The sequence below is a fragment of the Solanum verrucosum genome, unplaced genomic scaffold (assembly GCF_900185275.1).
Source record: "Solanum verrucosum unplaced genomic scaffold, falcon-dt-bn FXZP01000128.1, whole genome shotgun sequence".
NCBI classification, from domain to species: Eukaryota; Viridiplantae; Streptophyta; class Magnoliopsida; order Solanales; family Solanaceae; genus Solanum; species Solanum verrucosum.
Genome location: NW_026020327.1, coordinates 1,046,692 through 1,074,180, shown reverse-complemented (window position 1 = coordinate 1,074,180; position 27,489 = coordinate 1,046,692). Strand labels below are relative to the sequence as shown.

General features: G+C 30.2%; 5 protein-coding genes across 5 annotated transcripts; 2 read left to right on the top strand and 3 right to left on the bottom strand.

Moving 5' to 3' along the window:
* Positions 1–6,686: 6,686 nt before the first annotated feature.
* On the top strand, positions 6,687–7,223 carry LOC125835700 (uncharacterized). Its single transcript, XM_049514806.1, has one exon. The coding sequence runs from the start codon at positions 6,687–6,689 to the stop codon at positions 7,221–7,223; it is 537 nt and encodes a 178-aa protein (XP_049370763.1).
* Positions 7,224–13,632: 6,409 nt separating this feature from the next.
* LOC125835851 (citrate-binding protein-like) lies at positions 13,633–14,773 on the bottom strand. The gene is made up of 2 exons (XM_049514954.1): positions 14,484–14,773; positions 13,633–14,070 (listed from the first exon to the last, which is right to left on the bottom strand). Exons 1-2 carry the CDS (start codon positions 14,757–14,759, stop codon positions 13,690–13,692), a joined length of 657 nt encoding a protein of 218 aa, XP_049370911.1. The 5' UTR covers positions 14,760–14,773; the 3' UTR covers positions 13,633–13,689.
* A 1,999-nt stretch (positions 14,774–16,772) lies between these two features.
* On the bottom strand, positions 16,773–18,099 carry LOC125835850 (citrate-binding protein-like). The gene is made up of 2 exons (XM_049514952.1): positions 17,772–18,099; positions 16,773–17,358 (listed from the first exon to the last, which is right to left on the bottom strand). The coding sequence occupies exons 1-2, from the start codon at positions 18,045–18,047 to the stop codon at positions 16,978–16,980; spliced, it is 657 nt and encodes a 218-aa protein (XP_049370909.1). The 5' UTR covers positions 18,048–18,099; the 3' UTR covers positions 16,773–16,977.
* A 5,220-nt stretch (positions 18,100–23,319) lies between these two features.
* LOC125835881 (citrate-binding protein-like) lies at positions 23,320–24,511 on the top strand. Its single transcript, XM_049514978.1, has 2 exons — positions 23,320–23,626; positions 24,023–24,511. Exons 1-2 carry the CDS (start codon positions 23,351–23,353, stop codon positions 24,401–24,403), a joined length of 657 nt encoding a protein of 218 aa, XP_049370935.1. The 5' UTR covers positions 23,320–23,350; the 3' UTR covers positions 24,404–24,511.
* A 762-nt stretch (positions 24,512–25,273) lies between these two features.
* LOC125835699 (uncharacterized) lies at positions 25,274–25,813 on the bottom strand. Its single transcript, XM_049514805.1, has one exon. It carries the CDS (start codon positions 25,811–25,813, stop codon positions 25,274–25,276), a length of 540 nt encoding a protein of 179 aa, XP_049370762.1.
* Positions 25,814–27,489: the final 1,676 nt, after the last annotated feature.

The window sequence follows — 27,489 nt, the reverse complement described above, 5'->3', positions numbered from 1 at the left end:
TTTGCTTCAATGGCATCCCTATATATAGGTATATATTCACTTGCATTCACTCCAAAAATCAGAGTAACAATTATTGAAGAAATTAAAATGACCTCTCTTTTTACTTCATACTTTCTTCCTTAGTACTTGTTGCAAATATATTTAACTTTCAAATCTCTTTATGTGATATTAATGTAGACGAGACATTAATAGCAGGTATATGTAAACAAGTACAAGATCCTACGTTTTGCTTAACCACTTTTAGATAAATTTTAGCTCATCCATATGTTCCTGAAGAAGTAACACGAGCTGCTATCGCGCAATCAATACAAAATGTTAACAACAACCATGTTTTCATAGTGACAGCTAAAGCAGCCGCAAAAGACAAAGAGGCCCAAGACTTGTATGCTATTTGTGACGTCGGTTATGGATTGATGATAACCATTCTCGAAGATGCTGCTCAATCATTAGTTAACAAGAATTATATTGTCTTGGAAAATGACCTTTCAAAGTGTCCCAGATTTATGAGTGATTGTCATAATGCACTTGGTAGCAAGACGACACCTGAAATGTTAGATAGAAGTAGGAAACAATTTGATCTACTAATAATGTCAAAAGTTACTGAAGGCCTCATTAAGAAATAGGTAGTTTATATGATTGTTATAAATTAATTTATCTTTCTTGAGATTTAAATAGTAGCTAATAAAGATGAGATTGATATTTTAATAAATTATTCTTATTTCTCAAGTGATTTATCTTATCATGGCATTTTCATAAGAGCCTTTTTGTTAGAATGATCAACGGTCAACAATTAATATGTAGGGTAGATATAATATTGATTGTATGAAAACTTGGGACTTCAATGTAGGCAAGATTAATTGAAGCTTGTTTCATTTATCTTTATAACTTATTCAACTCAACCTCATGATCATATAAATCTAAGAGGATGATATTTGTCTTAATACATCATATTTCTTAATTAAATGAAATTACCATAACAAGATTATATATGTTTCATGATCCATGTAGAGCTAGTCTGCTTGATTATGTTAAAACACCAAGGTGATCGATGCTTAATAAAGTTTAATCGAACTCCAACGAGACTCCATATAATTAGACTCATTATCCTATGTATAAACTCCAAATTTAAAATAATGTTAGTCTCCACCTCTTCCTGATGATTCATGCTTGAGAATTCCATTAACATAAACTTTTAATTTACTTGCAACATCATGATTGAATCACATTTACTCTATACCATTTATTATAAATATTTGTTTCAATAATTTTTTTTTTGTAGTAATAAAGGTTTCCATCATAAACTCTTAACATTAAAGTTGTCTAATGGTGATCCTCCAAATATTTGCAATATTGTCATACCAGATGAATCACTTGGGACATAGAAATTTCCCTCAAATTGCCAAATACCAGATGAATAATCATTCCCCCTATATAATGTCATTAATAATAAATCAATCAAACAATAATCATGACTAAAATATTAGATACTTTCACTATAAGAAAACATGTAGTAGCTATGGAATTTATCGATAATTTCTACATAATCCGTGTTATAAAGCTCTTAAGTAACTGATTTTTCTCATATTCCATCACTAATTCGTAGGTAAATTGGATTAATATGGGATTTAATTCCTCCTAGCTAGTTGAATTTTCTTGTTATCCGTCGCTAATTCGTAGCTAAATTGAATTAACATAGATTTTTTGTGGTTTAGCTACAAAATTCTGTCTATTGCTAATTTCTTGTTTTCTTGTAGTGTTAGCGCGTGTGCGTGTTTATGTGTGTTTGTGTGTGTGTGTTAGTAATGGACAATGGCTTATGAACATGGGATTGATGTGAGAGTTGTAGTAAACTAATGACTAGCCATTATTTTAAAAAAACTTAGTTAGATTCACCCTTTGAAGGGATTTTTCAATGAATCTGGAGAATTTTCAAAGATAAACTTGCTCCTGGGTCTAGCAAAGCGTAAACATCAAGAGTAAAGCCTTTGATCATACCAGTGACAACATCTGGAGAATTTTCTTGCTCTTGATGACTAGTGATAGCATAAAGGTAGTTTTATCCTCCGCCAGTATCGAAAGTTGCTCCTCTAGGTGCAGCCCTGTCTCGTGGACCAACTGATGAAGATTGGTCCCTATTTCCCTAATTTCCATTACCTTGCCGATTCTTAGGGCACTCTTTCATGAAGTGACCCTCTTGTCCAAGCTTAAAACAACCTGTGGAGTCATCACGACACTTACCTAGGTGAGTTCTACCACACATAGCAAATATAGGAGCCTAATTACCTCTTTGTGCCACACTACCCTGAGACTGTGCAGGTCTAGCTCTTAAATGCTGTGAATTCTAACTATTATACTCACCTTTGTTTCTGGATGAAGGTGCACTAGCAGATGATGGAGCAGGTCCCTTTTTATTTTGTTGGAAAGAAGATTGGTTCTCATTATTTCTTTGTTGCCCGGACTCATTCCCTGACGTCTTAGCCTTCTTATTTCTAAATTCCTCCCAATCCCTCAACTTCTCTTCCTCAACCTGCTACACATAGACCATCAACCTTGCTATATCCATGTCACCTATTAGCATTGCAACCTTACCTTCCTTACTCGACAGACGAGACAGCCCAGCAACACACAAACGCATTCTACTCCTCATTTCCGCAACCATCTCCGGAGCATAACAGGATAGCTTGGTGAACTTCAACCTATACTCATGGACACTTAGTGAATCTTGCTTAAGAGTGAGAAACTCTCGTACCTTGGCGTCTGTCAATTCTTATGGAAAGAAACGTGCCAAGTAGGCCTCCTCAAAACAAGCCCAACTCGCAAGTGGTGCTCCCTCAGCTCTACCCTTCTTCCACTGGTCAAACCAAGTCCTAGGAACATTCTTCAGTTGATATGCAACTAGTTCTACTTGCTCAACATCGGCAACATGCATAACCTCAAATACATTTTTTAGCTCCTCAACAAAACTCTCCGGATCGTCGATAGTGCTTGAACCAGTAAAACTTGGAAGATTCATCCTTAAGAACTCTCGGATCCTCGAAGTATCAGTCACTTCATGTCTAGCTCCTCAACATTCATTCTAGCAGGACGACCCCTGATAGCTCTTCGTGGAGGCATGATTAACCTAAAAACACGCACAATCACGAATTAGAAGAGACTTTATAGAGATGAACTCTATCGCACGAAATGAGTATGAAAGAAATGAGAAAATTTCCTAAGTGTCGCAGCCTCTTAATTATAAATATGGCGCACTTCACACTGATAACTAGGACTCTACGGACACGGCTTCATAGACACCCTAGGACTCTTGAACTTTGTGCTCTGATACTAAGTTTGTCACTTTTCGAGCCTACACCCTGGGCGGGACTGGCAATCGAGAACCATTATTGGCCCCAAGTGAACCCTTGGACTGACTTATTTATTTAGCGGAAGACTTAAACATCAAAAATACCTCAATAAGGAACTTATGAAATACTTACACGTCTTTAAAAAAAATCTTTGTACTAGCCAATATGGCTATTCAAGTCTCATAGCAAAACATCTGCAATACAAAGTTAAAGGACTCATAACTAACTGTTTGACTATCTATGAAGCCTCTAAAACAAAAAGGGATGTTAGGACAAGACACCTGATCATCCTAACAACTACAGAACTAAAACAAAAGATAAAAAAGAGTCCTCCAGATAGAACAGAGGCTCACCAACTGACTTTGAGTGTTCAACTGGATCAACGAGGCGTTGGATGATGATCTTGGTTACCTATGTCTGCTTCCTAACAACGATGCAGATCAAATGACGTCAGTACATTGAATGTACGAGTATGCGAGGGGAATACTAAAACATAACGTAAGCTTGAAAAGAATCTAAAAGGAACACTTACCTTGACTTTACTCAACTCATGAATAACTTAACTCAATATAAAGCAACAATACACATGCAATATATGGAAAGCTTTTAAAACATCAGAAAGTAACTCAGTTTATTAAAGAAATGCAATAACAATTCAACTTTCTCATATAATAAAGTAATATAATATTGTGGGAGTTTCTCTAACCGACAACCACCACTACGAGTCCAAGTGATGATACACCATCTTTCCAATGCTGCCAGTACTGTCCTATACTTTGTCGTAGATCCACTAGATATAAAACGCCTTAACTAAGTAGATCCATTAGATATAAAACGCCTTAACTAAGTAGCTCCACTAGTCTATGCTAAAAAGCACTAAGGAATCATCTAAAAAGTATGATCATTTACTACCCATGATGGATACATAATTTATGGTGACTTGAGTTATTATGAACTCACGTCCCCATATCGGTGCTCAATTATACTACCAAACTGTACTTAGATCATGTGTCTTTAAAACAAAACTCTTTCTTTGGTTCGAGATAATTACTCAAAACTTAGCTTAAAAGCTCTCTTAGAAATCGGTGTTCCCTTTCTTACTCAAATGTGAAAACCTTTACTCTTTTGGGAATACTTAGTTCCCGTATATTCTTTGAAGAAATGAACTTTTACTCTTACTCTTTACTCAACTCAAAGCTTAAGTCTTAAAACAAAGTTAAAAACGTTTGTAAAAGACTTTTGAAAAACTCTTATAAACTCTCTTGACTTGATTCTTAACTTCTTGACTTGACTCTTAACTTTCCTTGAATTAAATTATGGATTCAAGGTTCATGATCTCATGTTTATGTAATATTTCATGATGTTTAGACGTACCTTAGATTGTCGGAATAAACTACGAAACATAGGTACGATGTAAGGAACTAGTATGGAAAGAAGGGGGGAAATGGGAAGAACTGGCGTCCCTGGCGCTCTGAGAGGCGCGGGGCGCCAACCTTAAAACTTCAGAGAGGGACTTGGGGTGCTCTGGCTGGTGCGGTGCCCTGTAGGTCAAACATTAGAGCCCTAGTTGGGGCGCTATGGCTAGGACGGTGCCCCAATCCCCTGCCCAAGTACACTTTGACTTTTCTTCTTCGTTTTTCATCTCTAAGCCTCCTATTTCGACTTAGTTCTTTCCCCAAATGCTTAGGAACATTTAAATCATCAATATTTGCAAGATCCAACTCGAAATTCACACCTAATCACATGAATCAAGCTCAGGAAACTTCAACAACAAGAACCCACAAGATTTCAAACGAATTTACATCAAGAACTCATAGGATTTGCTTTCAAAACATTATAACTTCGCTGAACTGAATCATGATTGGAGCGTGGGTGAACTAACCCAATGCTATGTGATCTCACATACCTCGTAGGATTGAATCCTTGGCCAAATCGACAACCAAACTTGAACGTTCTTGACGAATCTTAACTTTTCTTCTACTTTCTCCTCTTTTCTCTTTTCTCCAAGCCCTAGCGTGAACTTCCAATTTTCTAAACTGATCTCTATCATATTAGACCCCAAATAAACTCCTAACAACGAATTAAATTAATTGGGTAAGGAAAAGACTAAAACACCCTTCCAAAATCCGATTTAGACTTTCCTTACCTGAACAACTCAACTTCAAATGTCCATATTTCACTCATACAAACTCGAAATCGCATAAACTCGGAGGCGTTGGAAAGATAATTCCAAGATATTTCCTACGGTATCTGGAAGACACCTAACTCATCATGAGCTAGGAGTTATGGTTGTTTGAAGTTGACCAAAAACTCAAACTTAACATAACTTAACAAATTTCCAGATTTTCATCCTTTCCTAAAATGATTATTTCTAATTCTAACTCTTTTTAGCTCTTTCAAAAGGTGAAGTGTTAGATTGGAATGGATCGATATCAATTAGTTATGCGTGATTTGTTGGAAAGAAAATCAATTTTACGCTAATATTCCATATTAAGAGCAACAGACCAAGTTTTATAATGTATCACAATTAATGTATTCGGATGAAACTTATGTATCCGGATGACTGATATTTTAAGGGATTTTTGTAAAATAAAAAGAGTATGGATAAGATGTAATTGAGGTCTTACACTATGGGATTTATGTAAGTTATTTTTTTTAATCAAAGACCCATTGGATCATATTTTATTAAAGTAAAACATGCAATATAGATTGTGAGTTAGCCCAAATCGCTTAAGCCCACTTCAGAAAAACAGCTAATAAAGTAAAATATCTAAAAGCAATAAACAAAATAATAAAAAATTATTCTCAAGATCATAGCCCAAATTCCATGTGTCCCTTTGACTAGATTTATAGGTCATATATGATACCAATGAATTATACATTTGGTCAAATTTCATGTTAAAACTTAAGTTTGACTATTATTATTTTATACAACTATAAGTGATAAAACCCAAGTAAAATAGAATAAATGGAATATGCCTAAGATAAAAGTATTTTTGAAGAAAAAAAACTTAAAATACTTTTGTCAGTAATTATTATGCTTTTACTAAATTTGTTTCACTGTTGACTACACATAAGGTGAATGGGTGTGGAAATGTACAGATGAGGAAATAACTTAATTAGTTAAGAAGAAATATACCAAAATTTATAAATATGATTGGAAGCTGAAGAAGAATATAACTTAACATTATTTCTATATATGTCAAAGATACTTGCAGTAGATAATAAGGGAAGAAAATTTATGTTTATTCCTATTTTGCTTCAATGGCATCCCTATATATAGGTATATATTCACTTGCATTCACTTCAAAAATCAGAGTAACAATTATTGAAGAAATTAAAATGGCCTCTCTTTTTACTTCATACTTTCTTCCTTTAGTACTTGTTGCAAACATTTTCAACTTTCAAACCTCTTTATGTGACATCAGTGCAGACGAGGCATTAATAGCAGGTATATGTAAACAAGTACAAGATCCTCCGTTTTGCTTAACCACTTTCAGACAAATTTTAGCCCATCCATATGTTCCTGAAGAAGTAACACGAGCTGCTATTGCACAATCGTTACAAAATGCTAACAACAACCATGCTTTCATAGTGGCCGCTAAAGCAGCCGCAAAAGACAAAGTGACACAAGACTTGTATGCTATTTGTGACGTAGGTTATGGATTGATGATAACCATTCTCCAAGATGCTGCTCAATCATTAGCTAACAAGAATTATATTGCCTTGGAAAATGACCTTTCAAAGTGTCCCAGATTTGTGAGTGATTGTCAGAATGCACTTGGTAGCAAGACGACACCTGAAATGTTAGATAGAAGTAGGAAACAATTCGATCTACTAATAATGTCAAACGTCGCTGAAGGCCTCATTAAGAAATAGGTAATTTATATGATTGTTAAAAATCAATTTATCTTTCTTAAAAGTTAAATAGTAGCTAATAAAGATGAGATTGATATTTCAATAAATTTTTCTTATTTCTCAAGTGATTTATTATATTATGTCATTTTCATATGAGCCTGTATGTTAGAATGATCAATGGTCAACAATCAACCGTCAATATGTAGGGTAGATATAATATTGATTGTATGAAAACTTGGGACTTCTATGTAGGCAAGATTAATTGAAGCTTGTTTCATTTATCTTTATAACTTATTCAACTTAACCTCATGATCATATAAATCTAAGAGGATGATATTTGTCTTAATACATCATATTTCTTAATGAAATGAAATTACATAAACAAGATTATATATGTTTCATGATCCATATAGAGTTAGTCCGCTTGATCATGTTAAAACACCAAGGTAATCGGTGCTTATTTTTTGTTAAGTTTAATCGAACTCCAACGAGACTCCATATAATTAGACTCATTATCCTGTGTATGAACTCCAAATTTAAAATAATGTTGGTCTCCACCTCTTCCTGATGCTTCATGCTTGAAAATTCCATTAATATAAACTTTTAATTTACTTGCACCATCATGATTGAATCACATTTACTCTATACCATTTATTATAAATATTTGTTTCAATAACTTTTTTTTATAGTAATAGATGTTTCCATCATAAACTCTTAACATTAAAGTTGTGCCTAATGGTGATCCTCCAAATATTTGCAGTATTGACATACCAGATGAATCACTTGGGACATAGAAATTTTCCTCAAATTGCCAAATACCAGATGAATAATCATTCCCCCTATATAATATAATTAATAATAAATCAATCAAACAATAATCATGACTAAAATATTAGATACTTTCACTATAAGAAAACATGTAATAGCTATGGAATTTATCGATAATTTCTACGTGTTATAAAGCTCTTAAGTAACTGATTTTTCTTATAATCCATCACTAATCCGTAGGTAAATTGGATTAACATGGGATTTAATTTCTCCTAGCTAATCGAATTTTCTTGTTATCCGTCGCTAATTCGTAGCTAAATTGAATTACCTTAGATTTTTTGTTGTTTATCTACAAAATTCTGTCTATTGCTAATTTTTTGTTTTCTTGTAGTGTTAGCGAGTGTGCGTGTTTATGTGTGTGGACAATGGCTTATGAACATGGGATTGATGTGAGAGTTGTAGTAAACTGATGGCTAGCCATTATTAAAAAAAAAAACTTAGTTATATTAACCCTTTGAAGGGATTTTTCAATGAATAAATTATATGATAACTATAGTAAGTTGACGATTAGCTAGCATAAAAAATAAAAATAAAAACTTAGTTGTATTAGTCCTCTGAAGAGACTCCGGATAAAATGATCCCAAGTTTGAAAAAAAATCATATTTTAATTTCTTGATGGAACTCAATACAATAGATTCATTTTTTGTGGAATGATATTAGCTTGAGTACCTAAGTTGTCTATTTATAGGGGGGAAATTTTGGAATGTTTGCAAGAGGAAGTTATATGATGTGTGACAATTACATTTATTCCGTGTGTTTTAATTTATTTGTCTTGTTATGATTTGATCCGGAGTTTTAGAATATAATAAAGATTTTTGACTTGTGGTCTTAAATTTAAGATATGTTAAGTGTATCAAAATGTCCGATAATATTGGAGTTTAATGTGTGACATTTTCTAGTGTTTGTACTCTGGACTAAGGGTCCAAAAAACTTTAAGCTTGTCGAGAAGAATCATTTCATTGCTTCAAAATTAACTTTTACATTATCATGTTTTTAATAGATGTAGAATTCAGATGTCATATTTTTTTTTTATTGTACCAAAGATCGTCAACAATATATTATTTTTGTATCGATTTCCAAATGCGACATAACTTACTGAGATCTCATCGCTTCATTACCTGTCACCAGGTTTTATTAAGTGTTATGTTGACGGCTCTTTTAAAAGTACATTACATTTTTATTACGATCATTCGCTCTACAATTTATCTGTTTGAGCTATTTACAAGGCTTTCTAGGAAATTACTCAACTACCTACTAAGCGATTTATTTAATTTTAAGCTTATTAAAAAAACTATATAAATAATTGAATTGGAATGACATTAAATTGATACTCAAACTTCAAAGAAATATTTAAGAAGAGTATTGAAAGTTGGAACTTAGAAAAATAATAATTTGAAAGTCGTTGTAACTTGTAATTGTTTTTTTATTTAATGGAAATTTATTTTTTATAGGTATAAATTACTTAAAACAATTTTAAAATATAACCTAACCAAAATTTGCAAATACTGTAGTTTAATATTACAAAATAGTGGTACATTATGTATGGCCACTAATGGGATTCCTATTCTTCATGAATAAAAGTAATGAGTCGAAAATAAAAATAAAAATAAAAAATCAAGGAAAAACTACATAATTACTATCGTATTTATCAATATTATCTATACTTTTAAAATATTACGTATTTTACCACTAATTAAGAGTTTTCTGTCATATACTGAGAAAGATACGCATATATACTTATATTTTTGCTACCAGATTTACTAATATAGGGAACGAAACTAGATCTGTATGTATCTCAGATATATGTGAATCACACTAAATACACATATTTGTATGTATCTAGCATAATTCACATATATCTGAGATACCAGATACATGCGAGAGTGGCGAGCGAGATGGGATAGAAGCGAGCGAAATTTATTATGTATCTTAGATGCATGTGAATCTACTTAGATACAATGTATATAAAATAAATTTAACTTCATGAATCTTGAAATACATGTATCTAGACGTATATATATACACGCAACTTATTTACTAGATCCATACATAGCAAGATACAATGTATCTTGACTATGCTAGTTTCAGAAAAAAGAAGAAGATATACACCATTAATTCAAATTAAAGTCAAGTTATTGCCTACTGAAGGCATTCATTTTCTTAATATCTCTTGCTATTATTAAATTATATATGAAGTGTTATAGCTGCTGTTGTTTTCTATTTGTTCTTCTATTTATTATATCTTCTCTCGACTCAAACCTCATATGTGTTGGAATTGATGAATAGACAGGAAAGAGATTGTTCAATCAAACGTATATTAATTTTATACGTGAATAACTTATTTTCTATCTGCCTATCAAATATCGTATAAATTATACAGAAATTAATATATGAATAACTTGTTTATTATCCAGCTACCAAATGACCATATATAGTGTAATGACCTGAAAGGTCATTTTTGGAAATTGTTCATAAAAATTATCGTTTTATCCCTTCCAATAGTTTTTCCGAGTCATTTTTGGTTGGTTTGTGAAATTGATTTCAAGTTTTGAGTAAAAAGTTGTGATTTGTGGAAATTTTAGAGTTTTGCAAGGCTTAAGTTGGTTAAAAGTGGTTTTCAGGATCATTTGAAATTTCAAGTCATGGAATTTTATCGTTCCATCAGCTCCGGAATGTGGAAATTAGTATAGGAGAGTCGCCGGTTTTGGACGGTCTTTTCGTGGATTTGAGGTCTTAAGTTGGGAATTGATGAGATTTTAGTCTTTGGGTTGATTTTGGTCAACATTCTAGGTTCGAATGCTCAGATCAAATTTTCGACAATTCCATTGAATTCGGGAGATGATTTTAGGCTTAGGGGAGGTCTTGGTTGAATTTTCAGTGATTCTGAGCTTGGTTTAGCCATTTTAGGCGTTATGTTTGTTTATAGTGACCTTCACGGATTATGGGTCAAGGAGACCTTGAATTCGTGTTTTGACGGATCCATTGAGTCTGAAATGTTGAGTTTAGTTGGATAGCATATTTGATTTGTGTGTATAGGGTTCCGAACGAATCCTGAAGGTCCTTTCGATGAATTTTTGTGCCTTATAATATTGTTTTCATGGGGTTTGGGCCGCGTTCGCGGAGGGTGAAAGGTCTGACCTCTGTGTTCTCAGAATAGCTCCCACGTTCGCGGAGGGTCGGGATGCCAGAACACCGTGTTCACGGCGAGTTAATGAGCCGAGGGTTCACGTTCGCAGCAGGGGTCCGCATTCGCGGTGGACCCCAACTTTGGGGATATTTAGAGAATGACTAAGTTTTCCATATTTCTATCGTATAGTTGAGTTTTATATTGACTTGCCTTGATAGAATAAGAGGAGTGTCATTACGCTCAATTTTTAGTCATGACGCATAGGAATGAGAAGTATATATCCACATAGGTAATTGAGATTATCTAGTTTCTAAGAGCTACAGTGCATTGTTGGGAACACAACATACACTATATGAAGCTGACTTGATTTAGAAGTCTTCTCTTGATACCTAGACTATATGAAGCTGACTTGGTTTGTTGTATTAATACAAATATTCATTGCGTAATTTTTAAGAAATTGTTTATTATAAAAATATCCATCACCATATTTAGCATAATTTTTTTTAGCGACCTTAGGGGTATTTTTGTTGTTATCATTGTTTTATTTCGGAATAATTAATCTCAAATTACAATACTATTATTCCACCCCCGAGCACAAATAACTTATCTCAATACAATTACTATCCAGATATAACTTATTTGAGAATTAGTAACCAAACAAGGAATAACAAAGAAATTAATTATGTTTTGAAAATCTAAGTTGGACTATTATCAATTTATATAATCCCTCCGTTTCAAAAAAAATGACTTTCTTTTTTTTTTAGTTTGTTTAAAAAAGAATGACTTCTTTCTTTTTTTGGTAACATTTTACTTTCAACTTTCCTCGTAACATGTTTAAGACCACAAGATTAAAGGACAATTTTGTACATTTGACATTACTTTAATTTAGGACCACAAGATTCAAAAGTCTTCTTTATTTTCTTAAACTCCGTGTCAAGTCAAACTAGACCACTCTTTTTGAAACGGAGAGAGTAACTATTAAGTGATAAATATAATATTGGGAGAAAAAAAATCTTTTAATTTGTTTAACTGAACAGTAAAAAATAATAATTTATTTTTAATAAAACCCAAGTAAAATAAAATTGAGGGGATATGCCTGAAATAAAAGTATGTTTTTGGAAAAGAACTCAAAATAATTTTGTTAATAATTATTATGTTTTTACTAAATATGTTTCACTCATATGAGGAAATAACTTAATTAGTTGGGAAGAAATATATCAAAATTAAACATTATTTCTATACATGATGGAAGTTGAAGAAGTAAATAACTTAACATTATTTCTATATATGTCATAGATTTTTGAAATAGATAATAAGGTAATAAAATTTATGTTTATTCTTATTTTGCTTCAATATCATCCCTATATATATTCACTTGCATCAACTTCAAAAATCAAAGTAACAATTATTGAAGAAATTAAAATGGCTTCTCTTTTTTACTTCATACTTTCTTCCTTTAGTATTTGTTGCAAAGATTTTCAACTTTCAAACCTCTTTATGTGACATTAATGCAGACGAGGCATCAATAGCAAGTATATGTAAACAAGTACAAGATCTTCAGTTTTGCTTAACCACTTTTAGACTAATTATACCTTCTCATCCATATGTTCCTGAAGAAGTAACTCAAGCTGCTATCACCAAATCATTACAAAATGCTAACGACAACCATGCTTTCGTAGAGACAGCTAAAGCAAATGTAAAAGACAAAGAAACCAAAGAGTTGTATAGTATTTATGACAACAGTTATGGATTGTTGTTAATCGTGCTCTAAGATGCTGCTAAACCATTAGCTAATAAGGATTATAATGGTGTGGAAAATGACCTTGCAAAGTGTCCCCAATTTGTGAGTGATTGTCAGAATGTACTTGGTAGTAAGACAACACCTGAAATATTAGATAGAAGTAGAAAACAATTTGATCTTGTATTAATGGCAAAAATTGCTGAACAACTCATTAAAAAATAGGTAGTTTATATAATTATTATAAATTAATTTGTCTTTCTTGAAAGCTAATTGCTAATTAAGAGGAGATTATTGATAATTCGATAAATCATTCTTACTTTCTCAAGTGACTAATATATCATGTCTAAGCTTATCATTTTTATTTGAGCCTTGAGATATTTTTTCAACTTACTAGAATTTTTTTTCTCAATTACTCATTTATTACTTTTTTACTTATGATTTAATTAATAATGGCTAAGTTAATAGTAAGCCTTAGAACCGCAAATCCTAGCGATTCAAAAGAACGTTCTACTTGGCTGAAAATACATATGACCATCGTCTTATGTGGACTTTTACTTATCTATAATAAATGGGAATTTTATGCTATATTGATTAAAGCTTATTTCATTTATTTTTATAAAATCTTATTCAACTCAACCTCGAGATCATAAATCTAAGAGGATGATTTATTTGTCTTAATACATCATATTTCTAAATTAAATGAAATTACATAGACAAGATTATTATAAGTTTCATGATTCATATAGAGCTAGTCCGCTCGATCATGTTCTTACACTACAAGTGATAGATGTTTATTTCTTGAAAAGTTTAATCCCTCTCCAACGAGATTCCATTCGATCAGACTCATTATCTTGTGTATAAACTCCAAATTTGAAATAATGGTGGTCTCCACCTCTTCCCGATGGTTCATGCTTGAGAACTCCATTAATATAAACCTTTAATTTACTTGCACCAACATCATGAATCACATTTAGTCTGATCCATCTATTGTAAATATTTGATTCAATAACTTTTTCTCTATAGTAATAGAGAGTTCCATCATAAACTCTTAACATTAAAGTTGTGGATGATGGTGATGCTCCAAATACTTGCATTATTGACACACCAGATGAACCACTTGGCACATAGAAATATCCCTCAAATTGTCGAACACCTGATGAATAATCATTTCCCTATATAATAAATAAATAAATCAATCAAAATATAGTCACTAAAATATTAGATACTTTCACTATAAGAGAACATGTAATAGCTACGGAATTTGTCTGTTGCTAATTTCTTGTTTTCTAATAGTAATCTCAATTAGGTCGATCAAAAATTCTTGTGAACTAAAGGTTATATGCTCCAATGGTCGAATTTTGACTCAATCGATCTAACCAACAAGGATGGAGTCAGAGCTAAAGGATTGTGATGTACAAATGAGACGCATGAATACCTAGTCGATTGAGTCAAAATCAGACCATTGAAACAAATACTATGTCATATTATGATGACATAGTAATTGACAATATAATCGACCACAACTAACTTGAAATTAAACCAATACATAAGTAATTGAAAATTTGAATTTTTCTTTGAATTTTACCTTTATACGAATTTCAGAACGGGGTTTTGTTTGGCTAGAGGTAGTATGAGGCTTGTCAGTCTTGTAAACCCAAAATTTGTGTACTCCATCAATGAAGGAATACCTTTGATTCACAGGAACATCATAAGGCTTTTGAATTTCGAAATTGCTTTGGCTAATAGATATGGGAGTGAAACCATCAGTAGGATCAGCTTTGCAAAACAAATGGTTTTGAATTACAATTAATTGGAAAATAGTGAATAATAGCAATGGAAGATAGGAAGAAGAGTAAACCATATTTTCTTGATGAAACTAAACACAATAGATTCAATTTTTGTGGAATGATATTAACTTAGAGTACCAAAGTTGTCTATTTATAGGGAAAATTTACGATGGTGACACATATAATTAACATCATTGGGATATATTGCATGAATATGAATTGATAGGACTAAGATTCAGTCTTTGCCACTTGGTTTTGTACGATTCTTCACATTCAATGATTTTTAATGGATGCGTGATTGTTGGTCAATAGTATCGGCTTATTTTGGTGAGTTTAGGTCTAAGCTATTCTGGTGGTAAGACTTTACTTGTTGTAGTCTTGAATTGATATTTGATTTGTAGAATATTATTTGGAAAATGTATTGGCATATTGTATATCGTGTTTAATCAGAAATTCATATGAAGAAATTCAGAATATTACTTATGTGTCATGGCTAAGATTTGAACAAGTGACTTAAAATAAATTTGGATTCCATTTGTCACGATAATAGAATTTATGTTAAGAAAAGTCAATAACTAGTATATAACTAAAAAGAAAAAAATTTACTTCAAGTTTTCCCATTCTCTTAGCAGCCAGCCCACGTGATTGGGTTACCAATAATTGAATTCAAATAGACGTGAAATTGATAGTCTAGTCACTAGTGATCTACTCAAACTTCAAAGAAACCTTCCAGAAAAGTATAGAAGAATTGGTGTACAAACTCAAATAGAAAATTAAATTAAATCATAAATTGAGTTAAATTGGGAAAAAAATTGATTAATGGTTTGGTTTGACTTGTTTTGGTATTAGAGAAAAAAATTCGACTATAAGTGGATTGGAAAAAATCTGAAATCAAACTAACCCGACATTGTATATATATAATTTTAAGTTTTACTTTATACATAAAAAATATTTACTTTGATATAATTTCTAAATATTTCTTATATTTTTTCATAATTTTTATCTTTTAACATATTTTTTTCAAGTTTTTTTAGACTTAGAATTTTGAATGGTCCAATAAAGGTTATATAGTCTATAGATATTAGTAACTCTAATAAAGCTCAATTCAAAATCAAATCAATACTAATCCTAACAAAAAAAAATATAATTCAACAGAATGACAATAATGTTGAATATTTATTTTTTAGTATTACATTGATTTAGAAATTTAAAATACCTTTAAATATAATCGGGATAAGACATAATACTCACTCGAACTATACCCAAAATTTCAGTGAATTTTAGAGTTCTATTAACCTTTAAAATTATTTTAAAATGAAATAAATACCACCTAAATGTTGACTTAGCATAAATAACCAGATAAATATCATGCATGTGTATTACACACCTCATCTTCTTTTTAAGCATTAAATCTTCTTCTTTTTTTTCACTAAAATTCCTTTTTTCTCTTTCTTAATTCTGAATCTCTTTTTTCTAATGATGATTTTGCTAACTCTTTATGTTGTTGATGATTTGCTGATGATGATCCACCATGAGGAGTTATTTGATGAAGAAGGAGTCTAATTAATTAGACTTAATTAATTAAGTAATATCCAATTAAAAATGACATTTGTACTTGTTAATTATTTTCAAAGTTATTTTTGTAACCTTTAATTGCCTTAAAGAGAGTGTGCATACTATATACGTCACGTCAGTATTTGAGTGTATCTATTCTATTTTAAAATAGTTTAAGGGGTAATCGATCCATAATTATGTTTAGGTGTGTCATTAGAATTTCGGGTATAGTTTGGAAGTAGTTATGCCTTATCCCAATACAATATAACGATAGATTATATTATTGTCACTAAATCATTTATTTGTTACCGTGATGTCTGGGTGAGTTAGTCCTCCCTCTTGTATAAACCTGAAAAACGAGTCTGGTTATAATTTCAACAATTTTTATTTATGCCAATGAATAGTTCTTCAAAATATTTGACTTATCTAAAAAAAAAACTTTTGAAGTATACCATCTTCACCTCTTCAATAATTCCAATATTAGTGTTAGCTAGGTATTACTGCATATATATAAAAGATGATAAAAGAAAACATGCAAGATGAAGCTTGTTTCATTTATTATTATAAAATCTTATTCAACTCAACCTCATGATCATAAATCTAAGAGGATGATTTATTCGTCTTAATACATCATATTTCCAAATTAAATGAAATTACATAAACAAGATTATATATGTTTCATGATCCATATAGAGCTAGTCCGCTCGATCATATTAAAACACTACAAGTGATAGATGTTTATTTCTTGAAAAGCTTAATCCCTCTCCAACGAGATTCCATTCGATCAGATTCATTGTCTTGTGTATAAACTCCAAATTTGAAATAATGATGGTCTCCACCTCTTCCTGATGGTTCATGCTTGAGAACTCCATTAATATAAACCTTTAATTTACTTGCACCAACATCATGAATCACATTTAGTCTGATCCATCTATTATAAATATTTGATTCAATAACTTTTTCTCTATAGTAATAGAGAGTTCCATCATAAACTCTTAACATTAAAGTTGTGGATGATGGTGATGCTCCAAATACTTGCATTATTGACACACCAGATGAACCACTTGGCACATAGAAATATCCCTCAAATTGTCGAACACCTGATGAATAATCATTTCCCTATATAATAAATAAATAAATAAATAAATCAAAAAATAGTCACTAAAATATTAGATACTTTCACTATAAGAGAACATGTAATAGCTACGGAATTTGTCTGTTGCTAATTTCTTGTTTTCTAATAGTAATCTCAATTAGGTCGATCAAAAATTCTTGTGACCTAAAGGTTATATGCTCCAATGGTCGAATTTTGACTTAATCGATCTAACCAACAAGGATGGAGTCAGAGCTAGAGGATTGTGATGTACAAATGAGACACATGAATACATAATCGATTGAGTCAAAATCAGACCATTGAAAAAAACTACTATGTCATGTTATGATTACATAGTAATTGTCAATATAATCGATCACAACAAATTTGAAATTAAACCAATACATAAGTAATTGATGAATTTTTCTTTGAACATTACCGTTATACGAATTTCAGAACGGGGTTTTGTTTGGCTAGAGGTAGTATGAGGCTTGTCAGTCTTGTAAACCCAAAATTTGTGTACTCCATCAATGAAGGAATACCTTTGATTCACAGGCACATCATAAGGCTTTTGAATTTCGAAATTGCTTTGGCTAATAGATATGGGAGTGAAACCATCAGTAGGATCAGCTTTGCAAAACAAATGGTTTTGAATTACAATTAATTGGAAAATAGTGAATAATAGCAATGGAAGATAGGAAGAAGAGTAAACCATATTTTCTTGATGGAACTAAACACAATAGATTCAATTTTTGTGGAATGATATTAACTTAGAGTACCAAAGTTGTCTATTTATAGGGAAAATTTACGATGGTGACACATATAATTAACATCATTGGGATATATTGCATGAATATGAATTGATAGGAGTAAGATTGAGTATGTTAATTAGTCTTTGCCACTTGGTTTTGTACGTTTCTTTACATTCAATGATTTTGAATGGACTAACTATGTAAATAAAAGTCTAATTCATGAAGCAGTGGTTTATGCAAGATTTTTGGTCAATATATCGGCTTATTTTGGTGAGTTTAGGTCTAAACTATTTTGGTGGTACGACTTTATTACTTGTTATAGTCTTGAATTGATATTTGATTGTAGAATATTGTCAAGAAAATGTGTTGGCATATTGTATATCATAGTGTAGTTAGAAATTACAAAATTACTAAAGTATATCATAACTAAGATTTGACAATGTGACTTACAATAAATTTGGACTCCATTTGTCATGATAATAGAATTTATGTTAAGAAAATTCAATAAGTGTATATATAACATGAAAAAGGAATTTATTTTATTTTATTTAGTGGTAAGTTATTTGGCAAAGGGACTTCAATTGAACATCTTGCATTGGTTTTAGAAAAGGTATAATTAGACTTCTTAGTTGAATGACTTCAATTGAACATCTTCCAAATATATTGAATGACTTTCTTGTATAAACCATTGGTTGAGTGAGTTTATATGAGAAAAAATTCTTAGTTGAGTGACTTTAAATTCTTAGTTGACTGATCATCTGAGATATTATCTCGTGTCATAAGTGAGATATTTGGTTTTGTAGCCTATACAAACTTACTTTTAGTTTTTTATACTTTTTATAAGAAAATTTTATTCTTACACTTAAAAGATTTGAAAATATCATTTTCTTCTATTAAATTTATATGTGATTATAAGAAATTATTTTCACGTCACTGTCATCAAAGTCCTATCTAAAAAGAATATCAGAGTTTTGGGTACATCATCCATTAATTTTTAAATGTGTGACATTTTCTGATGTTTGGACTTGAGGATCCAGTAAATTTTATTCTTGTCGAGATGCACTATTTCACTTGGTAATTACTTCTTACATTATCATGTTTTAACAGACGTATGATTCAAATGTTACAACCTTTTACAATATTGTGCACTTTACTGTACCAAAGATCGTCAATGAGATATTATTTTTGTGTTGGTTCGCAATACGACATAACTTACTGAGTCACTTCATTATTTTCAGATATTTAAACATCTCATAAGGTTTCATGAAGTACTTCCTCCGTCCAACAATAGTTATCCATTATTTACTTGACATAGGGATTAAGAAGCGATAAATGATAGGGATAATTTTACCAAAATACCCTTATTAAATATTATTCATTTAAACATTAAAACAAGATTAGTATTTAATAGCAAGGGTAAATAGACACAAAATGTCAAACTATTAGTTGATTTTATTATATGGAAAAGTATGGTTGGATATCCCAAAATAGTATAGTGGACAAGTAAACATGGACGGAGGAGTAATAAATATTTCTATAATACTCCTTCCGTTCACTTTTACTTGTACTTATTCCTAAAATAAATTTTCATTTTTATTTGTCACTTTTGACATATCAAGAACAGAAAATTAATTTTTTTTTCATGTTTTACCATTACCATTAAATACTTATTTTTCATTTTCCAAGACTTAATTTTAAACATTATTTAATAGGAATAATTTGATAAAATACGTATATCAATAATTATTTTCATAATAAATGTATCAAATTAAACAGTGACAAGTAAAAATAAACCGTGACGAGCACCATATATTTATCAGAAAAGTCAGCTTTTCCAATCACTTAGCAGCCAGCCCACATGATTGGTGTGAAATTGATAGTCTAGTCACTAGTGATCTACTCAAACTTCAAAGAAACCTTCCAGAAGAGTTTAGAAGTAATTACTCGAAAATAAAAAATTAAAATATTAATTATGATAAGGAGGAGAATGATTATTTTTCATAGTTAAGGTGGGGAGTTTGATTTTTAAAATAAAATTTAGGGGTATAAATAACAATTGGATATGTTACAAATTTATATTTAGGCATAATACAGAAACAAGACAATTAACTTAGTTTCAGTGGACAACTATGTCCTCCAATTTTGAGTGTGCACAAATAGACACTTAAACTTGTATAAAATTGAACAAGTAGACACACATGTCCTACATGGCATAATACACGTAAGATGTCATGTAGGACACAAAAATTTCATATAGGATGTCATGTAGGATGAATGTGTCCATTTTTTCAATTTTATACAAGTTTAAGTGCCTACTTGTGCACATTCAAAGTTAAAGGTCATAGTTGTAAACTGACGTCAAGTTAAAGGTCATGTTTATGTATTATGTCTTATATTTACGAGATCCATATATAACAAGAAACAATGTATCTTACCTATGCTAGTTTCAGAAAAATTAATACACACCATTAATTCAAAGTCAACTTATTGCCTACCACAAGGCATCCATTTTCTTTCTCTAATAATTTTAGGTTTTTGAATAATGATTCATGATTTTGTTCTTTTCTTTGTTAATTCATCATATGTAAATTTACTCTCTTCGTATTAATTTGATTGTTTTATTTTTTTGATTTATTTTAAAAGAATGTTTTTCCCTTTTTGACAATAATTTTTTTTGAATAGGTCGATAAGATATCTTTCTGTTAGTTCAAAGGATATATATAGAATACAACCCAAAACTTAGATGATAAGGTCATTAGTGTTCTAAAAAAAGTATAATGGAGAGTATTCAAATACCATTTTTTGATAGTTTGGAGGTATATTTATCATTTTTCCCTACTAAAAAGGCTAAATTGGATGGTGTATGGTGACTAGATTCATTTTGTAGCACGAGATTCTGTAACAGTAAAAATACTATTATCAACATAAATTGATGAATTCTTAATTGTATTCAATGAATTTTGTAACAAACCAAAATCGAGTATAAATTTGAAAGGTCTTTCTTTATTTTCAGACCAAGAACAGAGAAGAACGAATTCAGAAAGGAAAGAATTTTTCTCTGCATTCGTTCCTTTCCAAAAAAGAAAAAATGAAGGAGAAGAGGGTTTTTAACCGGGTTATGGATGGTTTAAAATTATGAAAAAAAATGGGTGGATTTTTTAAATTGTGGGTAAAAATTAAATTAAATTTGGGTAGACCGTTAAAATAATGACATATATCCCTCCGTCTATCCCAAGGGTATATACATTCTAAAATATTAACGGTAAAGATGTACACAATTAAAAAATATAACGAAGTATATTAACGTACTATTTATGATAATTTGGCAATATATTTTTTCTTTTTTCAATCATATCGAACGTTCAAAGAAAAAGTCATCTAGCAAATGAATTAACGATTGGACATGTTACACACTTACAATGTAGGGATCACCTTTCAGTTCTTTGACTCTATAAAAATCAAGGTATGATTTTTCAATTTCATAATTTATGGGGTGAAAATCATTTACAAAACTTTACTTTAAAAATCAAACTCTCCTGAACTTTGAGAAACAATAAATGAGAAAATTATATGAAATAGCAAACTATTAATTCAAATTAAATGTTATAGCTATAGTTTATTTTATTTGTAATTCGCAGCAAACATTCCATTTTTTTTGCCATTTGATTTGGTATACAATTAGTCATTTTTTGTATACAATTACCCATTCGATATACAAATTATACAAATCAAAGCTCCATAGCAAACATAAAATTTGTTATGGAGCGCAATTATGCAAATTATAGCTATAACATACAAATATGATTTATATGTTTGTTATATGTGCAAGTTGTTCAATAATTATTCTCCCTTTTTTTTCTAATTGACCTTTTTAAATGTCTATTATACTCTTACTTTATCAACCTTTATTATATTTTTTTGGACTTCTTTAATATCATAATATTTTTATTTTTTAATCTATATAATAATTTTTTTATTAAAATAATATTTAATTCATCCAAACAAGAAAAGGGAAAATGAACACAACAAAAAATAATGTAATAAATTTAACGGAATCAATACTATGATAGCCTTATAAATATATTTTGATGCAAGTAATAAAAAACAAATTAATAAAAATAAATATATATTTCTTAACAATTTCTTAATAGATTAATTTTATTATATTGAAAATAAATTTGAGATTATATATATTTTTTAAAATCATTAATGACAATCAAAGTTCATTTATCTACATAGATAATAGAGAATAAGAGATAAACATAATTATATAAACGTGCCCTTTCAACTTGGCTTTAGTTGTCATCTACGCCCTCCAACTTTGATTGTACACAAATATACACTGAAACTTATGTAAAGTTGACGAGTAGACACACACGTTCTATATGACAATTCGTGTGAGATACACTCGAACTGATTTATATTATGTCATGTGTTAGACACGTGTGTCTACTTGTTTAACTTTATACAAATTTAAATGCCTACTTGTGCACACCCATAAGTTGGAGAACATAGATGTCAATTAAGGTCAAATTACAAAGCATGTAGATGAAAGAATAACATAAAGTATTATATATAAATATATATTTATATTATATAGATGGAAGATTAAAAATGATAAGGATCATAAAATAGACTTATCATAGTATAAATAGAGAGAATAATTATTTCTCAAAATTGAGGAGTGAGTTTGTTTTTTTTAAACTAAAGTTTGGGAGTGTAAATGATTTTCATCAATAATTTATTTGGCACACAAACTGAAAATTTAAATATAGAAAAACATAATTGATTATCTAATTTATTTTCGAGTCATGATACTTTAGTAATTTCCTGAATTTGTTCATACAAATTACTGACAACACTATGATATAATATATGCCAATACATTTTCCAAATAATATTCTACAAATCATACATCAATTTAAGACTATAACAAGTAAAGTCTTACCACAAGAATAGTTTAGACCTAAACTCACCAAAATAAGCCGATACTTTTGACCAAAAATCCTGCATAGGCCACTGTTTCATGAATTAGACTTCTCTTTTAAGTCGTTAATCCCATTGAATGTGAAAGAAACGTACAAAACCAAGTGGCAAAGACTCAATCTTAGTCCTATCAATTCATATTCATGCAATATATCCCAATGATGTTAATTATATGTGTCACCATCATAAATTTTCCCTATAAATAGACAAGTTTGGTACTCTTAAGTTAATATCATTCCACAAAAATTGAATCTATTGTATTAAGTTCCATCAAGAAAATATGGTTTACTCTTCTTCCTATCTTCCATTGCTATTATTCACTCTTTTCCAATTAATTGTAATTCAAAACCATTTGTTTTGCAAAGCTGATCCTACTGATGGTTTCACTCCCATATCTATTAACCAAGGCAATTTCGAAATTCAAAAGCCTTATGATGTGCCTGTGAATCAAAGGTATTCCTTCATTGATGGAGTACACAAATTTTGGGTTTACAAGACTGACAAGCCTCACACTACATCTAGCCAAACAAAACCCCGTTGTGAAATTCGTATAACGGTAAAGTTCAAAGAAAAATTCATCAACTTTTTTCAATTACTTGTGTATTGGTTTAATTTCAAGTTAGTTGTGGTCGATTATATTGTCAATTACTATGTCATCATAACATGACATAGTATATTGTTTCAATGGTCTGATTTTGACTCAATCGACTAGGTATTCATGTGTCTCATTTGTACATCACAATCCTCTAGCTCTGACTCCATCTTTGTTGACTTGATCGATCGAGTCAAAAATAGACCATTGGAGCATATAACCTTTAGTTCACAAGAATTTTTTATCGACCTAATTGAGATCACTACTAGAAAATAAGAAATTAGCAACATACATATTTTGTAGCTATTATATGTTCTCTTGTAGTGAAAATATCTAATAATTATTAATGTTATTATATAGGGGAATGATTATTCATCAGGTGTTCGACAATTTGAGGGATATTTTTATGTGCCAAGTGGTTCATCTGGTGTGTCAATAATGCAAGTATTTGGAGCATCACCATCATCCACAACTTTAATGTTAAGAGTTTATGATGGAACTCTCTATTACTATAGAGAAAAAGTTATTGAATCAAATATTTATAATAGATGGATCAGATTAAATGTGATTCATGATGTTGGTGCAAGTAAATTAAAGGTTTATATTAATGGAAATCTCAAGCATGAACCATCAGGAAGAGGTGGAGACCATCATTATTTCAAATTTGGAGTTTATACACAAGACAATGAATCTGATCGAATGGAATCTCGTTGGAGAGGAATTAAGCTTTTCAAGAAATAAACATCTATCACTTGTAGTGTCTTAACATGATCGAGCGGACTAGCTCTATATGGATCATGAAACTTATGTAATTTCATTTAATTAGGAAATATGATGTATTAAGACAAATAAATCATCCTCTTAGGTTTATGATCATGAGGTTGAGTTGAATAAGATTTTATAAAAATAAATGAAACAAGCTTTAATCAGTCATGCATGTTAATTTCGTTTACACCTTTTTATGCCAGTAATACCTAACAAAAAATAGAAGGTGATGATAGTTTACTTCAATTTTATTTTTATTTTTTTGGATAAGTCAAATACATTGAAGAATTATATATTAATTTAAAATAAAAAAATTACTGAAAATATAACATAACTTGTTTCTAAGGTTCATAGAAGACGGAGTTGAGAACTAACTTGGTGAGCTTCATATCTTTCATAATTGAAGTAGTGATTTCAAACTCATAATAAAAAAAAATCTTTATAAAAACGGTTGACTGTTGACTGTTGACTGTTGACCATTATAAAAAAAAAATTAATTGATTTGTTGTGTTAATATCAATATAACATAAAATTTCCATTTCATTATAGATAAGTAAAACGTCCTTTTGAATCACTAGGATTTGCGGCTCTAAGGCTTACTATAACTTACACATTATGAATTAAATCATAAATAAAAAGGTAATAAATGAGTAATTGAGAGAAAAAATTCTAACAAGTAAACTGAAAAAATATCCCAAGGCCAAATGAAAATGATAAAGTTAGACCTGATATAATTAGTCACTTGAGAAAGTAAGAATGATTTATTGAAATATCAATAATCTCCTCTTAATTAGCTACTAGCTTTCAAGAAAGACAAATTAATTTATAATAAATTATATACACTACCTATTTTTTAATGAGTTGTTCAGCAATTTTTGCCATTAATACAAGATCAAATTGTTTTCTACTTCTATCTAACATTTCAGGTGTTGTCTTACTACCAAGTACATTCTGACAGTCACTCACAAATTGGGGACACTTTGAGAGGTCATTTTCTAAGCCATTATAATCCTTGTTAGCTAATGATTTAGCAGCATCTTGAAGCACGGTTATCAACAATCCATAACTGCTGTCACAAATACTATACAAGTCTTTGGTCTCTTTGTCTTTTGCATTTGCTTTAGCTGTCTCTACGAAAGCATGGTTGTCATTAGCATTTTGTAATGATTTGGTGATAGCAGCTCGAGTTACTTCTTCAGGAACATATGGATGAGAAGGTATAATTTGTCTAAAAGTGGTTAAGCAAAACTGAAGATCTTGTACTTGTCTACATATACCTGTTATTAATGCCTCATCTGCACTAATGTCACATAAAGAAGTTTGAAAGTTGAAAATGGTTGCGACAAATACTAAAGGAAGAAAATATGAAGTAAAAAGAGAAGCCATTTTAATTTCTTCAATAATTGTTACTCTGATTTTTTAAGTGGATGCAAGTGAATATGTATAGGTATGACATTGAAGCAAAATAGGAATAAACATAAAATTTATTACCTTATTATCTATTTCAAAATTCTATGACATATATAGAAATAATGTTAAGTTATTTACTTCTTCAGCTTCCAATCATATATAGAAATAATGTTAAATTTTGATATATTTCTTTCCAACTAATTATGTTATTTCCTCATATGACTCATATGAGTGAAACATATTTAGTAAAAGCATAATAATTATTAACAAAATTATTTTGAGTTTTTTTCCAAAAACATAGTTTTATTTCAAGCATATTCCCTCTATTCTATTTTACTTCGCTTTTATTAAAAATAAATTATTATTTTTACTGTTGAGTTTAACAAATTAAAAGATTTTTGTTTCTCCCAATATTATCTTTATCACTTAATAGTTATATAAATTAATAATAGTCCAACTTAGATTTTCAAAACATAATTAATTTCTTCCAAAACATTACTTTTGTCTTAGGCATATCCTTCCATTCTATTTTACTTGGTTTTATGAAAAAGAAATTATTGCTTTTTACCATCCATTTTAGCAAATAAAATTTTTCATTAATATAAATTTCAGTATAAAATCCATTTCCAAAGAGACCTGCTACATAAAATTATTTATAATAATTCATTTTTTAAATATTATAAAAGACAAGAAAATTATTTAAATATAAAATCTTTAATATATGTACTATATTTTACTAATTAAAAATTAAAGGAAACTACTACACTATCAATAAATTCATAATCAAATGTACAAATATTTAAACTCTAAGGCACCCATTTTAAAGCTACTTGAAAATTAATTTTTTTCCAGATTGATAGAAGAAGTCTATAATTAATACTTGTAGTTTGTTTCGTATGTTATAGTCCAGGCTAAAGTGGATGGTGTATGGTGACTAGATTCATTTTGTAGCATAGATTCTGTAACAACAAAAAACACTACTATCAACAGAAATTGACGAGTTCTTAACGTTAATCGCATTTGGTAACAAATCAAAATCGAGTTTAAATTTGAAAGGTCTTTCTTTATTTTCAAAGCAAGAAGAGAGGAGCGAATTCAGAAAGAAAAGACTTATTTCCTGCATTCCTTCCTTTCCAAAAAGAAAAAAAGAGGATTGATTTGTGCAAAAAAGATTGGTAGGAACTGAACGATCCTATTTGGTCAAATACCTAGCGACAAACTCTTATCTTTCTTGATTTCATCACGGTAATTCTGAACAAGTTCCTCGATAAGAAGCCTAAAAGTTTTCTTCTTGATGAGATCGGTATTGATGATAGTGACCTAATTGATACGAATCTGAATCTACTAACTAGAATGGATGAGGATGAGCTAGAATTTCAAGAGCATAAGGCACATTCGTTAAGTGCAACTTGACAGCTACCAACAACATAATGAAGGCAGTCACTCTATATAAATTAATCCGAAATTTAATTTAAATCAACGGAGGGAAGAAGTCTATACCTATTGCCATAACAAAAAAGGCTCCCTTTCTTACTTGATTGAAACTAAGAGTCAAGGCATCAAAAATAAAAAATTGAAGGCAATCTAAGAGCTTAACAATTAGTAATTTTTAAATTTCAATCCACATAATAAAAGCATTCTTAGTACGTATT